Genomic DNA, 17,240 nt, shown 5'->3' on the forward strand with positions numbered 1-17,240 from the left:
TGTACCTATACTATACATTATGTTTTGCGGTATTTAGATTGTCAGGAGCAACTTTTGAGAAATTTTACAATGAATATCTCTTATTTCCCGCATAAGGAACTACTTATTTTACTATGTACTTCTCTAAGGGGATCTTATGATAGAGGAATAAATAAAATTAGACTTTGTTACATAATTTATTAACAAAATAACATAGCTATTAAGTAACGTCAATGGCACATTAGTGAGTATTAAATCTACAGTTTAACCATAAATGCAGTTCGGTATGACCTGTCCAAAGCTCTACTGAATGAAGCTGATAATATAAATGATTACTTAATTATGTCAGTAAATTATAGGCCTCGCATTATTACACACGCAGAAAGGACGAAGATTTAAAATGGCGCTGATTTTCATGGTAAATTATAGGCCTCGCATTATTACACACGCAGAAAGGACGAAGATTTAAAATGGCGCTGATTTTCATGTCTTTACGAGTCTTGTTGTGTGCCTATCTTTTTCTTACTTTATGATACCTATACAAGTTTATGCGAGGCCTAACCTATATTAAAATGATCGGAATTGAATTATTAAACACCTGTCAGGCATAAGTTAATATAGGTGCCTGCGGCTTTTTAATAGCAAAACCACCAGTCTTCTATTCTTGAGTGTTTTGTTATTTTTGAGTTCGACAAGAGCGGGGTTTAACTAGTTGTATATAGTGTGTATTGTATTGTATTTACAATTAGTGTAGTTACGTTTTAAATGTTACTTTCGTGTGTGCTGTCCCATCAGATCTTCATACGCTGCAATAATAGATCTTATTTTAGTAAATAAAATATTAATAAAGGAAATAGATGATGATGATCATGACAAGATACGTGATGTTTCCCGCAGGCAGCATATAATTGCGTAAGTTATGTAAATGTTCAGAGATCTTGAGACAATTGATTATTTTTTTGGTTATTCAGAATGATGTCTTGATGAAAATGTCCGGATGAATATGATGAAGTCTTGGTGAATGTCCCAGCTGATGATGTCCCGATGACAGATGTCCCGATGATAGATGTCCCGATTAAAAGTATTGATGAAAAGCGGGGCAAGACGTCACCGACTGAAGAATCTAGCGCAAAAGTTGCACAGATTCGAGAAAGTTTGAACGTAGACATGTCTATGAAAATCCGAGATCAGAGGGTCTACTATGAAAATTGGAAATTTAAATTCTGCCATCTACCTCTCTATCATTGCACACTCAAGTGATGGAGAGGCAAATAGACTAACAAACTAATGAAGTTATAGGTATGTAGATGCCCAACTGATCTGAAGCTAAAGATGAACAGATTCGAATTCTGAACAAAGATATCTCAGAAAGTCTCAGATCTATTTTGCTTTCGTTCGGTAAGTTTTGCCCCTGGTTTTCTGGTTACTTATTGGACCTGGGTTTGACGAGGCGGGAGGCTGGGGGGTTGAACTTGGTAAAGCCGGCCTGGTCGAAGACTGGAAGGAGATCTCGTACGCGAGCTGAGACAGTTCCTCCTGTTACCCTGTAATTATATAGTTTATTGTCAAAAATAGCATACTTTTCCGTAAGTGTGTACTGAATAATTTTCTTATTCATAATCAGCTATTTTATCAAGTATTTTCCAAAATAGCAAGTTGAACAAAACGAAATGTTATCGTTTTCCGTTGGAAAGATTAATTCAATTTAAATAAAGGTTTGCATTCTAGCATAGTCACACAAAATTGGTCTTGTTATCCAAAAAAAGTAACAGCAAATGAATCCGATGCGCTAAAGCCAGATCATATTTTTACTTGTCTCTTCGTCAAAAACCAGGTATATGGGTACTATCTAACTTTAATCGTGGCAGGGAATAGGTGAGATGTCAGCATTGTGACCTGATTGGCCTGGATGCGAAAGTACACCCATTTTCCGCTTATCCACATAAATCATTAAGAAATGCGCAGAGAGAAGCACAAAATCCCCCTGTGTATTAGAGCGAAGTGTAAATATCAAGTTTGAACTTTCGATTTAGGATACAAGATGATGAATGATGATTGTTAATTAATAGATATTATACATAAGTCACCTGCTAGGTTTGATAAGCTTAGCGGCCTGCGCGGGAGTGGCCAGCTCTGTAGGGAAGTAGGTGGCGCCGTAGAAGTCTAAGCCGTTCTGCAGAAGAATATTGGCTTCTTCAATATTGGCCAGCGTCACGCGGAGCACGCTTGTTGCCTCCTGTAATTAACCATAAAATATAATTTGAATACAAGTACCGGCTTTTGTTTTATTTAAGATAAGATGTAACTTGATTTTATTTTATTTTTATGTCAACCATGTAAAAACGAAAAATAAATAAATAGGGATCAAAATCACCTTGAACAGGTCGCGTATTTATTGCATGTTTTTTTTTATAAAAAAATCCAAATATTACATAGAACTATGCAAAACTGAGACAGCAAATTACGTGTAATTATATGCGTAGTAATTCAACATCAAATAAGCTTTCACCCCATCTATATGAATAATAAGTATTTGTACCTATAGCTTTTATATCAGTCAAAACCTTTTGTGACAGAACTTATGACCTGACTAGGTATATTCCCCACAAAATAATATATTAAGCTAAGTAGTATGGAAATTTAAATGCCCAATCCCACTAATCTTCCCTAGGAATCTCCATATGTTCCTGTGAAGTCAATAATCCTCTAAGTCAACAACTATCAAATATGTCACATAAACGTCAAATGTGTATGCAGGGGTGCAAAGCTAATAGCTTTGCTGACTGTACCTTTGGCACCATGCTGCTGACAAGCTCCCCATCGATGGTGGTGAGCGCCCTCGACGGCTTGTCATGCGGCTTGGGAGTGGAGGTGCCTGTGGGAAATCAATAGCAAAGTTTTATTTTTAGACAACATGTCATTGTTCGCGTTAAACTCCTCTTACTTTAATTTCTTCAGCATATTTGTGACAAATTGACTGTTAATGTCATTTCCACTTCTAAAGAAAGTGATTCGGAACATGATATCGAACAAAGCAGTAAATTTTACTGTTCGTAAAACAGTTGAAGCATTACAGTAAATTTTACCGTTTTGAGTATTACGTTAATGTTTACAATCGTTTTTTTTTTCAATACAAATATTCAAACAGTTACAGTATTGTAGTTAACTGTTTTACAAACATTTGTTGTGTAATCTTATTGAAAATCACCTTAATGTGTGCTCGATAGATCATATTTATTTTTTCCAGTGTACCTAAATCCCGAAGAGTTTGATTTGACGATGTCTTTGTGAGACATTCTTTTGCCCTTGGCAATGGGCCAAGTTGTCATCAACCTCATCTATCTGTCAAATTGTGCCTACTCAGATTTTGATGACGATAGCGAAACATTGCGGGAATGATTTCAATTCTTCGCGAGATATTCGTGGTGTATCACGATATTCATGATAGCTTGAATTTGATTTGAAATAATACCCAGTGTTGGCCGAAACTTTAATGCAATTGACCCACAACCATTACAAATTGAACCGTATACTGTAACCGTCCGTTACGGTTGTAATGGTTAATGGTTAATCGCAATTAACGTTTGGCCAACACTGTTAGCACCTGTTAGGTATTAAGGTTCTTCCAATATGTATTCAATATAAAGGACTGTTCTGAACTTGTTCACAAGATCCTCGTCTACTTACAATCGACCAGTCATATGACTTTCATTGGTTTGCCCTAAACTACTCGGATGGGCGTTATATTTCATTATTCTACACTCAATTATACATACGCGTTCTGTTCTCGCATTCTCCGATCAATCATTAACATACAATTCAGTGAGCGAGAAGGAGGAAAGAGAACGCGCTATGCAACTCATTCGTTAGGGCCTGACAACGGGATGCGCTGTCAAACATCGGTACTGTTCAGTCCAGCTATCTCTTTAAAAGCAACTACCGAGCAACGTCATGCTCTACGAGCACACTTAAAACTTACAACGAAACTTGACATTGACAAAATCATCATAGATTTGATGGAAGCCATATTTTAAAAGAAGAAGTAGAAACAGGGAGAACTATACAGTACAGGTATTATATCTATTTCGTGCAACTTACAGGCTGAAAAACAAGTAAATAAATAAATAATAAATAAATAAATATTATAGGACATTATTACACAAATTGACTAAGTCCCACAGTAAGCTCAATAAGGCTTGTATTGAGGGTACTTAGACAACGATATATATAATATATAAATTTTATAAATACTTAAATACATAGAAAACACCCATGACTCAGGAACAAATATCCATGCTCATCACACGAATAAATGCCCTTACCAGGATTTGAACCCGGGACCATCAGCTTCGTAGGTCACTACCCACTAGGCCAAACCGGTCGTCATCGTCAAGTAAGAGTAAGAAAAAGATGATGCAACTTTTACTCTAAGAAACAACAATGAATCTGCAGCTAGACGATTAGGCGTCCTTTCTAAGTTCAAGCGGTACTTTACACCGGGGCAGCTTCTTCAGCTTTACATTGCTCAAGTCCGGTCGCATATACTGCAGCCACCTTTAGGATGGATCCGGCAAGTATCAGCTAACCACATTAGATTCAATAGACAAACGCGCTAGGACGCGTATTGGAGAGCTTTGATCAGCGTAGAAAGTTAGCCTGTTTATCGGTATTCTACAGGATACATTTCGAGGAGTGTGCGATGGGATTACATACTCGTAATCTAATCCCCCTATCTCCGTTCTGCCACCGTGGGACTAGACGCGGACTTGCATTTCACCCTAACGTCGTTACTCTTTATTATGCTTTATAATGCGAACGGCTAAGGAGTGGAATTAACTTCCCGCAAATCTATTCCCAGTCCACTATAACTTGGATCTTCAAATCGAGAGTGAATAGACATCTTTTAGGTAAGCATGTTCCATCTCCATCCTAGACTGCATCGGCACTTAACATCAGGTGAGATTGTGGTCGAAAGCTTACCTTTTCACAATACAAAAAAAAGAAAGAGACAGAACTACCTTCTCGTGGAGACCCAGAGAAATGCAGCCGCAGCACCTCCACTACGGACGTGAACTTGTACAGCGCGTGGCGGACGTCTTCCTCCGGCACCTCGTCCGGGATATCGTACACATAGATCGTGAACGTCTTTTGAGGGCGGCAGGGGATTGCGATCTGAGGATAGACAGTGGTTTAGTAAAAAAGTTGTGATAAATCTCTACTTCACGTTATAAATACGAAAGTATGTCTGTCTGCCTGTTACCTCTTCACGCTTAAACTGCTGAATCGATTTAAGTGAAATTTGGTATATAAGATGACAGGGACATAAGATAGTTTTTATCAATCATCATCATCATTCATTTAGCGCAGGCAAAATCGCGGGCAGTAGCTAATAAACACAATGGGGACAATCTTACATAAGAGTAGATTGACCTAGACCTAAATTAAGAAAATCTTGAACAAGTCTCGTAAATTATAATATTAATATTATAGTATAGAAAGTTAAAATAAAATCTAAATGAATAAAAAATATAAGCAAAAATTTAATAGAAGGGCGAAGAGATTCTAATCAAAACTGAGGCACGTATTTTCAAACTTATAAATACACCAATTAGGGCCGCTTGCGCTATCCAGGGGTAGTTCCTAACTCGAGGGTAACCAGTTAAAACCGGAGTTACCAGTACAATTTAACCCTATATTAACGGTTAACTCCGAGTTAGTGGCTAAACATGGATGGTGCAAGTGGCACCAAAACTAGCACTTACACAAATTAACCTTTTGACCGCCAAAGACGTCATATGACGCGCTCGGCGAGAGCCCAAAATCAACCTTCATGCATACCGACAAGGTTCACGATTACACGCCGCGTACGATAGGCGTGGCGTTCAAAAGGTTAAGGAAATAAATGTGTCTACTGGCGTTTTATTTGCTCTGAGTGGTGGTTATTGGATTGGTGAAATTAATTAAAAATGTCTTGTCACGTAAAATGCAAGTTTAACTCTCAATTAGAGTAACATATCAATACATTTTTGTTACACCGTCTACACAGGATGGGCCCGAATAAAACGAACAATTTGATGGATTGTGTAACATTGGTTTGATTAAGACAAAAGGGGGCAACCGCTTCTTCATAAAAACGTAGTCCCCATTTTCCTCTCTGATTATTGACATTATATAAAATATTTTTACGCAATTTGATGTGTATTAACCACAGGTATGCCCCTTCGTTTTATTTAATTAATTATTCTAAGACTTAGGACCTATTAATAGCTATCTGTTTTATTTAATAAATGGAAATTTTGTTATCTGTTTTACAAGGGGAGAAAGTTGTTGTTTAACCACTCGTGCTAACTGATACCCGAGCAAGCTAAATATTCCAAAATTAAACCGCGAGCGTAGCGAGTGGTTTGAGAAGTGGAATCTTGAACGTTGCGAGGGTTAAACAAACTTTGCCTCCGTGAACGTAATAAAAAATATATCATTCAGAATAATAATTTAAAAGTCAATTCTACCAGCTAGCATAAGGAAACAAAATTTGCATCTAATTACTTTGCCCCACATGTGGATAAATTGCAACTTTCTCATTCGTTTTTGAACAATCAAGAAGCGCTTTACCAATTGGTGTGTGAAAAAAATTATATGCAATTTAATAATAAAAAAAACTTTGATAAAATAAAAGAAGGGCAAAATAAATTGTGCTAAAATATTTTCCATAATATCAATATCCGGGGAGAAAAATGAGGGAAGAAATGATCTTAATATAAGTTTGCTAGGGGATTCCGTAACTTTGATGAAAAATGTCACTTCAACATCTCTACAGATAAAGTTGGTCAGATTATTCCCACCCTGTACTCCACCTGCCAAGAGCCGAATCGAATTTACCTTCCTATAGAATCTGGACCCCGTGACCTTATGGAATCCCTTCTTGAACACCATCTGGTAATCATCCACATGAGAAAACTTGAACAGAATTCCCGTCGCCGTCTTCGTAAGCGAGAAGCAGCCTTTAAACTCCATTTTCTCGCAGATGGTGGACGCCTTGAGTAAAGATAAAGATAGTTTATTCTTCAAGAAGGCATATTATAATGCGCTTACGAACGTCAAGTAAAATAACGCCAGCTATAACCCTATTACCCTACACCTCTCAAGATTTAAATCTCTCCTAAATTGTAGGAGGGTATCCCAATATGGAACCGGCAAGAAACTCGGCGGGACACATCTTTTCAAAACCTTACATCATATAAATTAACATGCATTAAATGAAAAAATACAATTTAAATTAATTTCGAATTCTTAAAAAATTGTCAAGTAACATACACTACGTTCTTTATATAAATTTGATGCACTATATTGCTAGTGCAGGACATTATATTAGCCAAACATCCCCATGATATAATCGCTTAATTTTTAGTACTCCTGCATGCTCGCGAAATGAGTTTTTGCTTTAAATACAACAGTTTCGAATTTAGAATCTGTAAGCAAGGTAATTTTTTTTGGTAGCTTGTTATTAATTATAGAATTTCTCAAGAACCACTTTTTTGTTTTAGCCAGTCTGTAAGATGTTACCTTTTCCATGCTGAGGCCGTGTGAGGGAGTGAGAAGGAACGCGCCTTTGGTGAGGAAGTTCTCAGAGTCCGATATGTCGGACTCGCTCTCTCCGCCCTTCATTAAAGTGTGGATTTGCTCCTTCCACATGAACGAGTCTGACATCTGGGAAAGGGGGAATTTAATTGGTTACGACCTAATACACAAATTAAGAAAAAAATTATAATAAGGACGACATGTCCCACTTGTCAAAGTGGGACGTTCTGCTGGCCGCGGTCTAATATGACCTTAGATATGAAACAGTAATAAGAATCTATTAGCATGATCTACAACGTAAATCTCCAGCGTTCATTCAAAGGATAGATAAACAAATCAATGAGCAATGATCTGAAAGTGGAAAACAATGGCGGGCGCAGCGCCGCGCGTGGCTGCGTGTGCGCACCCCACAGTGTATGTAGTAAACAGTAGAATGACTTCATTCAAATGCCTTAATCTCACCTCAAGTATTTGTGGGCTTTTATAGATACAGTTGTGGCCAATAATATATCACCTTTGTGATTTTTTGTATGAATATGTATAGAATAAACAATGTAGGTTAGTTTCTAGATTGCATATTTTACTAGTCATTTTATACAAGTTAAATGAAATACTGGGAATACAATAATAATATTAACGGTCTTCCGTACATAATAGAAACGATGCAACTCGGGGGAAACAATCTAGTTGCGCCTTCTAACGAATCCAAAAAGAACCACGACTACACGACTTACTTCCATACTTTTCCTTAACTTGACCATACTAGAATTACAATAATAAGATTCAGCATATTACTAAAAGTAATGATTGAATGACGATGTAATTTAAATTTGTAAATTGTAAATATTTAAATAATAAATAATATAATTGTAAATAATTTAAATTTCAATTGTAATTTTTTTTTGTATTTAAGTAAGTATATTTTATAGTAGATGATTTTATTTTATTTCTAGGTTTAATTTTAGTTTTAATTTTGTTAAACTGCATTAAAAGTTTACTTGTCTAATTTAAACTATATTGAATTAGAACAGTTTCATTTATTTCTTTCGTTAAATGTTCAAACAAATACTAAACAACTCTATTCCTTGCACTAAAGATTCAAATTCCAGTGTCAAATTTTGGATTTTTCATTTGTATGGTTGGGCCTTAGGAGGATATATTATTGGCCGGTACATTTCAATCATTTGTAGTGCCCTAAGCCCTAACTGTAGCAAGAGCTTGATATCATTAGTCGTTTCCTTTCATCTAAAAAACATTGATCCAAAAAAAAGGTTTTTTATTTCATCTAAGAAACATTGATGAAAAGATTGTGAAGAAATAATGTCCGTGATGAATAACGCATGTGATAAAATTCAACTGCGTGCCTGCGTGGAATTCATATTGTGTAGAATCATAGGAAGAAACAAGATTGTAAAACAATAATGACTGTGGAGATACCAGCGCCCTGATTTGAACTTTTGAATGAAATATAAACTGAAATAGATGTCATTCGATAAAGAAAAAGTGACCCCTAACCACTAGACCATCCGGCCACGGCGGTACACGTCCCGAATCCTCGAGAATATGCAATTATGCAATCATTGAAAGGCAAGGCACTTTACTTTTAGTTTTCGTCTTGACATCTATTTCCGTTGATAATTTATATATAATAGTGTAACGACCAAAAAACATTTTGATTTGTTCCCTCGTCATTTATTAATGAAGTGGAAGGTAGAGTCCGTCTGAGTCCGTCTATACTACCTCTACAGACTTTGCAGGAAAAAACATATAGTACCAATTTTTGTATAAGTTACTTAGTAACAAAATATTTTGTTAGAGTTGGACAAAGATAACTCTGCAACGACTATCACAGAACAGACTGTGCAAGTGCAATAATTTCATAGAAGTTTTTCGTTTAAAATATAGGTAAAACTACACTGTCTGGGCTATCAAAATCGCTGCAGACTTATCTTGGTCGAACTCTACTGCTATGCAAACATTCGTTTCAGTCTAGCTTAGCTAACGTATACTGTTACAAATAATTGTATTGTGATCGTTTTGTTAACCACGCATCTTGACTTAGTTGATCGGATATTGCATGCGTAAATATGTGAATATTGATACACACTATATGTTCTTTATAATAGGTATTTATAGTTAAGCGAAGCGGTGGTGGCCGAGTGGATATGACGTCCGACTTTCAATCCGGAGGTCGCGGGTTCAAATCCTGGCTCGTACCAACGAGTTTTTTCGGAACTGATGTACGAAATATCATTTTCACGTGCGATGTGCGATGCGATTTTGCTCACTGTTTTTAAGCAGCAAATTACCCTTGTTCGAGCTGCTGACGTATATATATTTTCATCATACTTGCTCGCAAAAGATCTTATTTAATGCGTGTGTACTGAAGGACAAAGACCTATTTTGTTCCCGCGAGAGTTAAGGATTGGGAAAAAAAAAGCTATTACTCCCTAGGGAGTTTTACTTATAAAATACTGACGTTTACAATTTAATATTTTTGTTTGTGTTTTAAATTATTTAATTTGATTAATTTAATAGCCGTTTAAAATCTTTAAAATATTTTTACATAATTTTCAATCGTAGCTGAATGCCGAATAGGTTTGTGCCTTTGATGCCTAACCTGTCAAGAAATTACAAAATGGTGGACGAATGTTTGATATGTCAACGTATTTAAGAATTATTTCGTTTAAAATTTAGTTTTTTCTTCGCAAGTGTGATGAAAAACATTGTGTGTAACTCCGAGGGTTAAGAATATTGCAAACTCGGGTCTTTAATTCCCTCCAGTCTTCGGCTATCGGGAATTATCACCCTCGCTCCCAAATTTTCACTTACCCCCCTCGTTGCACAATGTACTATTTTCTAAATTTTAACTTCTAAAGTATGAAGGGGATCACAAAATACACCTATGTTCTAAATTTCATTAAAATGTATGTAATAGTATCCGAGTTAAATGGTTGTGACATACGGACAGACAAGCGGACATGACGAAACTATAATGGATCCGTTTTTATTTTGGCTACGGCACCCTAAAAAAAGAAATTGTAAAACATAAATTGCCGATGGTTACCAATAAAAACTGTAACGCCAATCAATTCACGACTCAATCCTTCCACAATTTACAATCCAACACAATAATTGGTCGTAGGTGGACAAAATAATGGCCATCGTTATTGCTATCAATTGCCATCTGGCAAGCTTATTAGCCATATAAAGCAATATTCCACGTTTGGCGGCATAATAGTTCTTTTTTTTTTGTTTATTGAAAAATAAATTACATTGTATTTAAAGACAATAGGGAAATTTTCGTGATCACTCCACAATTTTTGACAGCATGATATTTCCTCATTTTATACTTATTTAACTGGAACATTTCCATGTTCCGCGTTATTTTTCGAATACTTGTAACATGCAAAAACATAGAGCAGTCCAGTAGTAAACAGATTTTTAAAGAAAGATTAATAACAATACTCTTACATAATATTATCGATACATAGTACTTATATTTCTTAGATATATAGATAACTAAATAGTTGTGTAAGTTTTGGTACCTACAAGTAAGGATTTTAAATTAATCATTTAACTCAGTACTCACCTACTAAAATAAGTTTGTATAATGTATGAGTAGGTATGACACATAGAAAAATGTTTTTATTGTGTTAATGATTATTTAAGTGACTCATAAGTATTGTTATTCTTTAGATAAATATGTAAATACCTATATATGATGCAAATGTATGTACACCTGAAAAGGTAAAGTCTCAGTGTAACGGAATGTGTAATTGTATATTCGACCTGCAATGTAACCTGATTCTTATATACAATAAATAACTTTGAACTTTGAACATTGTTCGCTTTATTTTGGAGCGCACTATTCGCCAACAAACTGTCCACAGTTTGGCGAAAAAATATGTATACCTACCACTTAAGTTTTCTCTTGAAATAAATAAATAAAAAGTTTGTCGCGGTGACATTGACACATTACTACTTAGTGTCACTTGCACCATTCCACTAACCCGAGGTTAACCGGTTAAACCTGGAGTTAACATGGTTACCAGTACAATTTGACAGTGGGTTTACGGTTTAACCGGTTAACCCCGGGTTAGTGGGAAGGTGCAAGTGACCCTTAGAGTCGGACGTAAGTCGGACCAAGCTAACTCCGCGTGGAAATTTTGTTTTATTCAAGTCTGCTTCTAAAGTCACTAGCTAAGATAAAGATAGTTTATTGTTCAAGTAGGCATATTACAATGCACTTATGAACGTCTAATAAAGTTACGCCGGCTCTAACCCTACACCTCTGACCCGAGAAGATTTAAATCCCCTCTCAATTAGAGGAAGGTACCTATCTGAATATGGACCGGCAAGAAACTCGGCAGGACACATCTTTTCAAAACATTACATGCATTAAATAAGAAAAGCTGTTATAAATACTAGTCAAAAAAACCTTAGTATATCACATCCTTAGCTATGTCACGAGTCACGACTGAATTCGGTCTTTTCGTGTAATTTCCCACAGAGCCATAAGTGGTTCTGTATAAATTGATTAAATTGGATAATAAGTTACTGTAGCAAGGACACGATAGATTTTGGTAAAAACTTTATTTGTATCGACTTTTAAGGCGTTGTGGTCGTTGGCTAATGGTTTGTGTAGGTGGAGCTGGAACACAATTAATTACAAGCTTTTATTTAACTTGCCCTGTTAGTATGTTAGTGTGGGCCAAATTTGAAAGCTTTTGACCCACTTCCCGATTTCCGATTGAGCTGAAATCTGAAATGTTGCATACATAATTATGTAAATCGGTTGACCATGCAATATTATGATGACCTGGAGCTGAATATGATGATGGAGACAGGAGGTGGCCATGGGAACACTGTGATAAAACAACGCAAACTAATTGTGTTTGTGTTTGCAACTAATTAAGATGACAAACTGGTTGCAATAAAAGTGTTTTTATAGTATTAAGGAGTACTTGGATATAATAAGTATTGTAAATATTGTATTCAGTAAGTAAGCGATGCTCTCAGCAGCTCATTGCATGTTGTACTTGCATGTAGATACTATTTGCGCACCGGCATGCAGGTTAAATACGATAGACCTATTTAAAAAATTTAAAATCTATAATTGTGTCTTGTCAAAGAGATAGTTAGTGATCAAAAACGATGTTTTTATCTCGTGAGTCAAATACTGATGCTACTACAGTACCCCTAGTGTAAATAAATTCGATTTTGAAACGTGACGTACGCGTTTGCGTTTAGTCTCATTTTGTATTGGATTTAGAAAGAGCGCGCCAAGCGGGACGCTTTGGAAACTCAAAATCCTATACAAAATGAGACTTAACGCAAACGCGTTCGTCACGTTATGATGTCGATAAAATTTACACTAGGGGTACTGTATACACGACACAAATGTAGATGAAAAATCATAACCCCCCATCCATTTAGGTAAGCTTTGCTGTACTGGGCTAAAAAGTCTATATTTTCACTGTATTTTAATAATGTGCAATTGTGCATTAAAAGCCATGTTAAAGTGGGTCAAAAGATATAATTCCTTAACATCTTGTAAAACAACGCAGCCATTTCTTCCACAACTTCCTCCCTATACATTTTACCCGTCTTCAAACTTAACATTTAAGAGCGTTTTTAGGAGGTAGGTGCACGTCTATTGCAATGTATAACTTATCACTTATACTATTATTGTACTTGCTTCTGTTGTTTCTCCAATAAAATAAAATAAAAAAATAAAATAAAATAAAACATAGTCAAAATACTCTTTAAAAACCCAAAACCACTTAGTTCAACGAAAGTTGTACCAGATATCTAATTGCCCAAAAACTTATCAAATCCTTCAAAACTTATCATAAACTCCAAATACAGATTTAAACTTTCACGATTTTTACACATTATTCATATCGAAAGTCGAAAAATCGAATATCGTTAGTGTTGTGTGTCGACAAAGTAACATCCCTAGTCCGCAAAATGTTCAAGTCAATAAACAAGACCAAGTGCGGGTAGTTCGAAAAACTCGCGCGGCTAGAAGATGTTGATGTCAACTTTAGCCATTTTAGCCAGTCTTCTCCGAAACCACGGGCACAACGCCGTCCTCGAAACATCGGAGATAAATTTAAAACTTAATACGCGATTTATATTAGTTAATAATAAACCCCAAATTCTCAAAAAACTAATTAAAAATTACTTAGTCCAACCAGCCAACGACTCCTAAACTCGCGCTGGCAGCTGTCGCAAGTAGATGCGTTCAGTTTTACGAGGCCGTGCCATACAGTTGCACTCGTGGTACACTAATGGTCTCGCCGGAAGATCAGCGCTGACCTTTATGCCCATGCCGTGCCCATTTCAATATGTTTTAGTCTTTTTTTGTAATATTACTTCTATATGCAATTTAAGTTTTACCACGAAAACAAATGATTTATGGTTGTGATTATTTATAAACTTATCAAAAAACCCCAAATTCACTTATCAAAAACCCCAAAAAACGCCAAAAACCGTACCTGCCCCCGTCTCACTTCCTTCTTCTTCCCGTTCTTGTCTTCTTGCGTCTCGGGCCTGTGGTCGGTGTCTGACACGCCTTCCGCTAAGGACATGGTCTTGCGACTGCGGAGCACGATGTGAAGCGCCGGGTTTTGGTTTGGGACTGATGCTTGCTCAGCCGTGGCAGCCGCTCCTTGGGTACGGGCGAAGGATGGCGTGGAGACGATGTTGTGATAAAGTTTTTGGTACTTACCGATTGACTGTCCGGTTAGGTAAGCTGCGCGGAAAGTAAGTCCAGGGTGAAAAGCTAAGATGACAATAATACATTGACAAATCCCAAACGAAAAGAAAAAAGTTTTTGGCAAAAATTTAATTTTTGGTACAAGCTTTTATTGCCGACAGTATTTCCACAGGCAACTAATACATGAGTGAGACAATTCTAAAAAACCCAAATACAATTAGGTTGCGTTGTTTTATCACAGAGTTCCTATGGCTACCTCCTATCTCCATCATTAGATCAGCTTGATGGTACCATAATATTGCATTGTCACCCGACTTACATATGTATGCAAATTTTCAGCTTCATCGGAAACCGGGGTCAAATTTAACTTGCAAGATTTGTCCCATACATAATAACAGGGCAAGTTAAATAAAAGCTTGTAACAAGTAACTGGATGACAGACGCATACACATCATAATAAAATGAATTTTATACAGACTATACGAGTATTTTACAGGTATGTTCAAACCTTCTATTTCTTAAAAATTGTGCGATAAACTCATTATTATCGTTAACTAAATATTATATGTATGAAGAAAGATTCCCCTTTTCCTGCGGCTGTAGCACGATCGCATTTTTATCACTTATCACTATGCCTGTCACGTTCTAACAAGTATGCAAGTGCGAAAGTGACAAGTAATAAATATGCGATCGTGCTACAGCCGCTGAACTTATTTAACGGGTTTGGGTACTTAGTACTTTCTAGGTCTTCGCGCATCGAATGATAATCCCTATGACTGATCTTTTTATTCTCTTTTGCTTAATTTTTAGGGTTCCGTACCTCGAAAGGAAAAAACGGAACCCTTATTGGATCACTTTGTTGTCCGTCCGTCCGTCTGTCTGTCTATCAAGACCCTTTTTCTCAGGAACGCGTGGAGGTATCAAGCTGGAATTTATATGAAATACTCAAGTCTACTGTCCATTGGAACTGTGAAAAATCAAACTAAGCCAACGCAATCAAAAGATACAGCCGTTTATGCTGAAAATTTTCGACACTCGCAAGGGAATCAAAACCTTCAGGGTTCACGTCCCGTGAACTCAGAATCTTGAAATTTGGTATGAAGCAACGTCTTATAGCACAGATAAAGGAAAAATTGCGAAAGCCGTAAATTTTTGTACGGGACCCTCGGTCGGTGCGCGAGTTCGACTCGCATTTTGCCTGTTTTTTAACACTTATTTGTCACATTTATAAATCAATGAATGTGCTAGAGTTCAAAAAAATCTACAAACATTTGACATTGACAGCTACTCCATAAAAAATGAAATGTCGTAAATCATAAATAAAACATAAATAATTTATTAGTAGCAACCATGGTATTACAGATAGGGATCATCATTCGACGCGCTAGACAACTTATTGTTTAGTAAATTGAACGAAAAGTCGTAAGCTGGTTGGGAGATTTCCAATTGAACTTCAAAATGGGGAAGTCTCGAGAATATATTTTGCATATTAATGTTCTTTGAAGTGTAATATTGATAGTTTATTATGCAGTGAGCTAACTTGGAAATGTGCAGATACTTAATAAGGAATTAGTCTTGAAACGCGTTTAACCATTCTTTAGTTAACACCCGGTAATCCATTGTGGCTATTTGTGAAGACCGGCGGTGTCATCATGGTTCCATTTTTATCACCTGTCACTATGCCCGTCACTTTCGCGCTTACGTACTCGTTAGAACGTGACAGGCATGGTGACAAATGATAAAGATCCGACCATCTTAGCGCTACAGCTATCACTTTACTCAAAGCAACTACCGAACAACGTCATGCTCTAGAGCACACTTTTAAAATTGGCGATCATTATAAATTTGATGGAAGCCATTTTTAAGAATAAGAAAAATGCTCGTTTTTATTAGGGTTCCGTAGTCAACTAGGAACCCTTATAGTTTCGCCATGTCCGTCTGTCTGTCTGTCTGTCTGTCTGTCCGAGGCTTTGCTCCGTGGTCGTTAGTGCTAGAAAGCTGAAATTTGGCATGGATATATAAATCAATAAATCCGACAAAGTCGTACAATAAAATCTAAATTTTTTTTGGAAGTAGAGTTTGGAATTGGAAGTAGAGCTTAAGGAAGACATTAAATGAAAACTATAGCGGACATGACAGTTTAGCTGTTTTTGAGTTATCGCAAAAAGTTTTCCCTTCATAGTAAAAAGACTTACTTTAATTAGGTACTGATTATGTAAATTTGCCTATTTGTTTAACTCGGGTGAAAGGTACCGTTTCATCCCTTGGTTAACAATTTACTATACTTTAAGCTCCAGTTTAGCTTATTGTGACGGAAGAGTAACTACGGAACCCTACACTGAGCGTGGCCCGACATGCTCTTGGCTGGTTATTAATTTGGATATCGAGAAATAAACGCCTATGTTTCTTATTTGATAAGAGTCCAATAATAAATATTTTGAACTGGCGCCGAAACTTGATTGTTAGGGAGGTAGTACAGTATTAATTAAGTACACTTAATTACGATGTTACGAGTAAATTAAGTAACCAACTACTAAACCTCAAACTCGCTCAAAGTTAATAAATGATCCGCATGTTACTATTGTTGTTCTCAAAAAACATTGAATTACTCGTATTATAGATATGGCAAACTTAATAATAATAAGTAACTTTCCTACTTCCTATATTTACTACCTAAATGTAACAGATAAAATATCTAGGATATCATTCATGTTTTGTGACGAAGTATTAAAAGTAAAATTAATTATATTTTTTGCATGAGCGCTGCGATCTTTTTATAAAAAAAAAATTATATATTTTTTTTTTGTTATAGGAATAGTAGAAAAATTGGCCCGCAGAAGTATATGTTATTCCTACTTCGTGCTTAGTTATTATGGGTATAAAATATAAATTCATACTTACAATTTCTTTCTAATCTTTCTATTCGACTATCAGGTTATTCACATAGGCTTACCACTTA

At 36.2% G+C, this 17,240-nt stretch overlaps 1 protein-coding gene across 2 annotated transcripts; it reads right to left on the reverse strand.

Annotated features, from left to right (window-relative positions):
- Positions 1-408: 408 nt before the first annotated feature.
- Positions 409-14,218, reverse strand: LOC133530641 (uncharacterized). Of its 2 annotated transcripts, XM_061868659.1 has the most exons (8): positions 14,061-14,218; positions 7,543-7,686; positions 6,859-7,014; positions 4,998-5,151; positions 2,769-2,854; positions 2,067-2,215; positions 1,416-1,523; positions 409-785 (listed from the first exon to the last, which is right to left on the reverse strand). In XM_061868659.1, the coding sequence occupies exons 1-8, from the start codon at positions 14,151-14,153 to the stop codon at positions 779-781; spliced, it is 897 nt and encodes a 298-aa protein (XP_061724643.1). In that variant the 5' UTR covers positions 14,154-14,218; the 3' UTR covers positions 409-778. The 2 variants fall into 2 exon arrangements, with proteins under 2 accessions (XP_061724643.1, XP_061724642.1); XM_061868658.1 differs by having other exon boundaries at positions 409-1,523.
- Positions 14,219-17,240: the final 3,022 nt, after the last annotated feature.

Source organism: Cydia pomonella, chromosome 23 (assembly GCF_033807575.1).
Source record: "Cydia pomonella isolate Wapato2018A chromosome 23, ilCydPomo1, whole genome shotgun sequence".
Taxonomy (NCBI): Eukaryota; Metazoa; Arthropoda; class Insecta; order Lepidoptera; family Tortricidae; genus Cydia; species Cydia pomonella.

Bases quoted from the DNA above. Each gene is read 5' to 3' on its own strand.
- LOC133530641 (XM_061868658.1), bottom strand. From the start codon at position 14,153: ATGTCCTTAGCGGAAGGCGTGTCAGACACCGACCACAGGCCCGAGACG. The intron at 2,216-2,768 runs GTACAGTCAGCA...GGTTAATTACAG, and splicing joins TCAGCAGCATGGTGCCAAAG to GAGGCAACAAGCGTGCTCCG. The intron at 1,524-2,066 runs GTGACTTATGTA...ATATAATTACAG, and splicing joins AAGCTTATCAAACCTAGCAG to GGTAACAGGAGGAACTGTCT.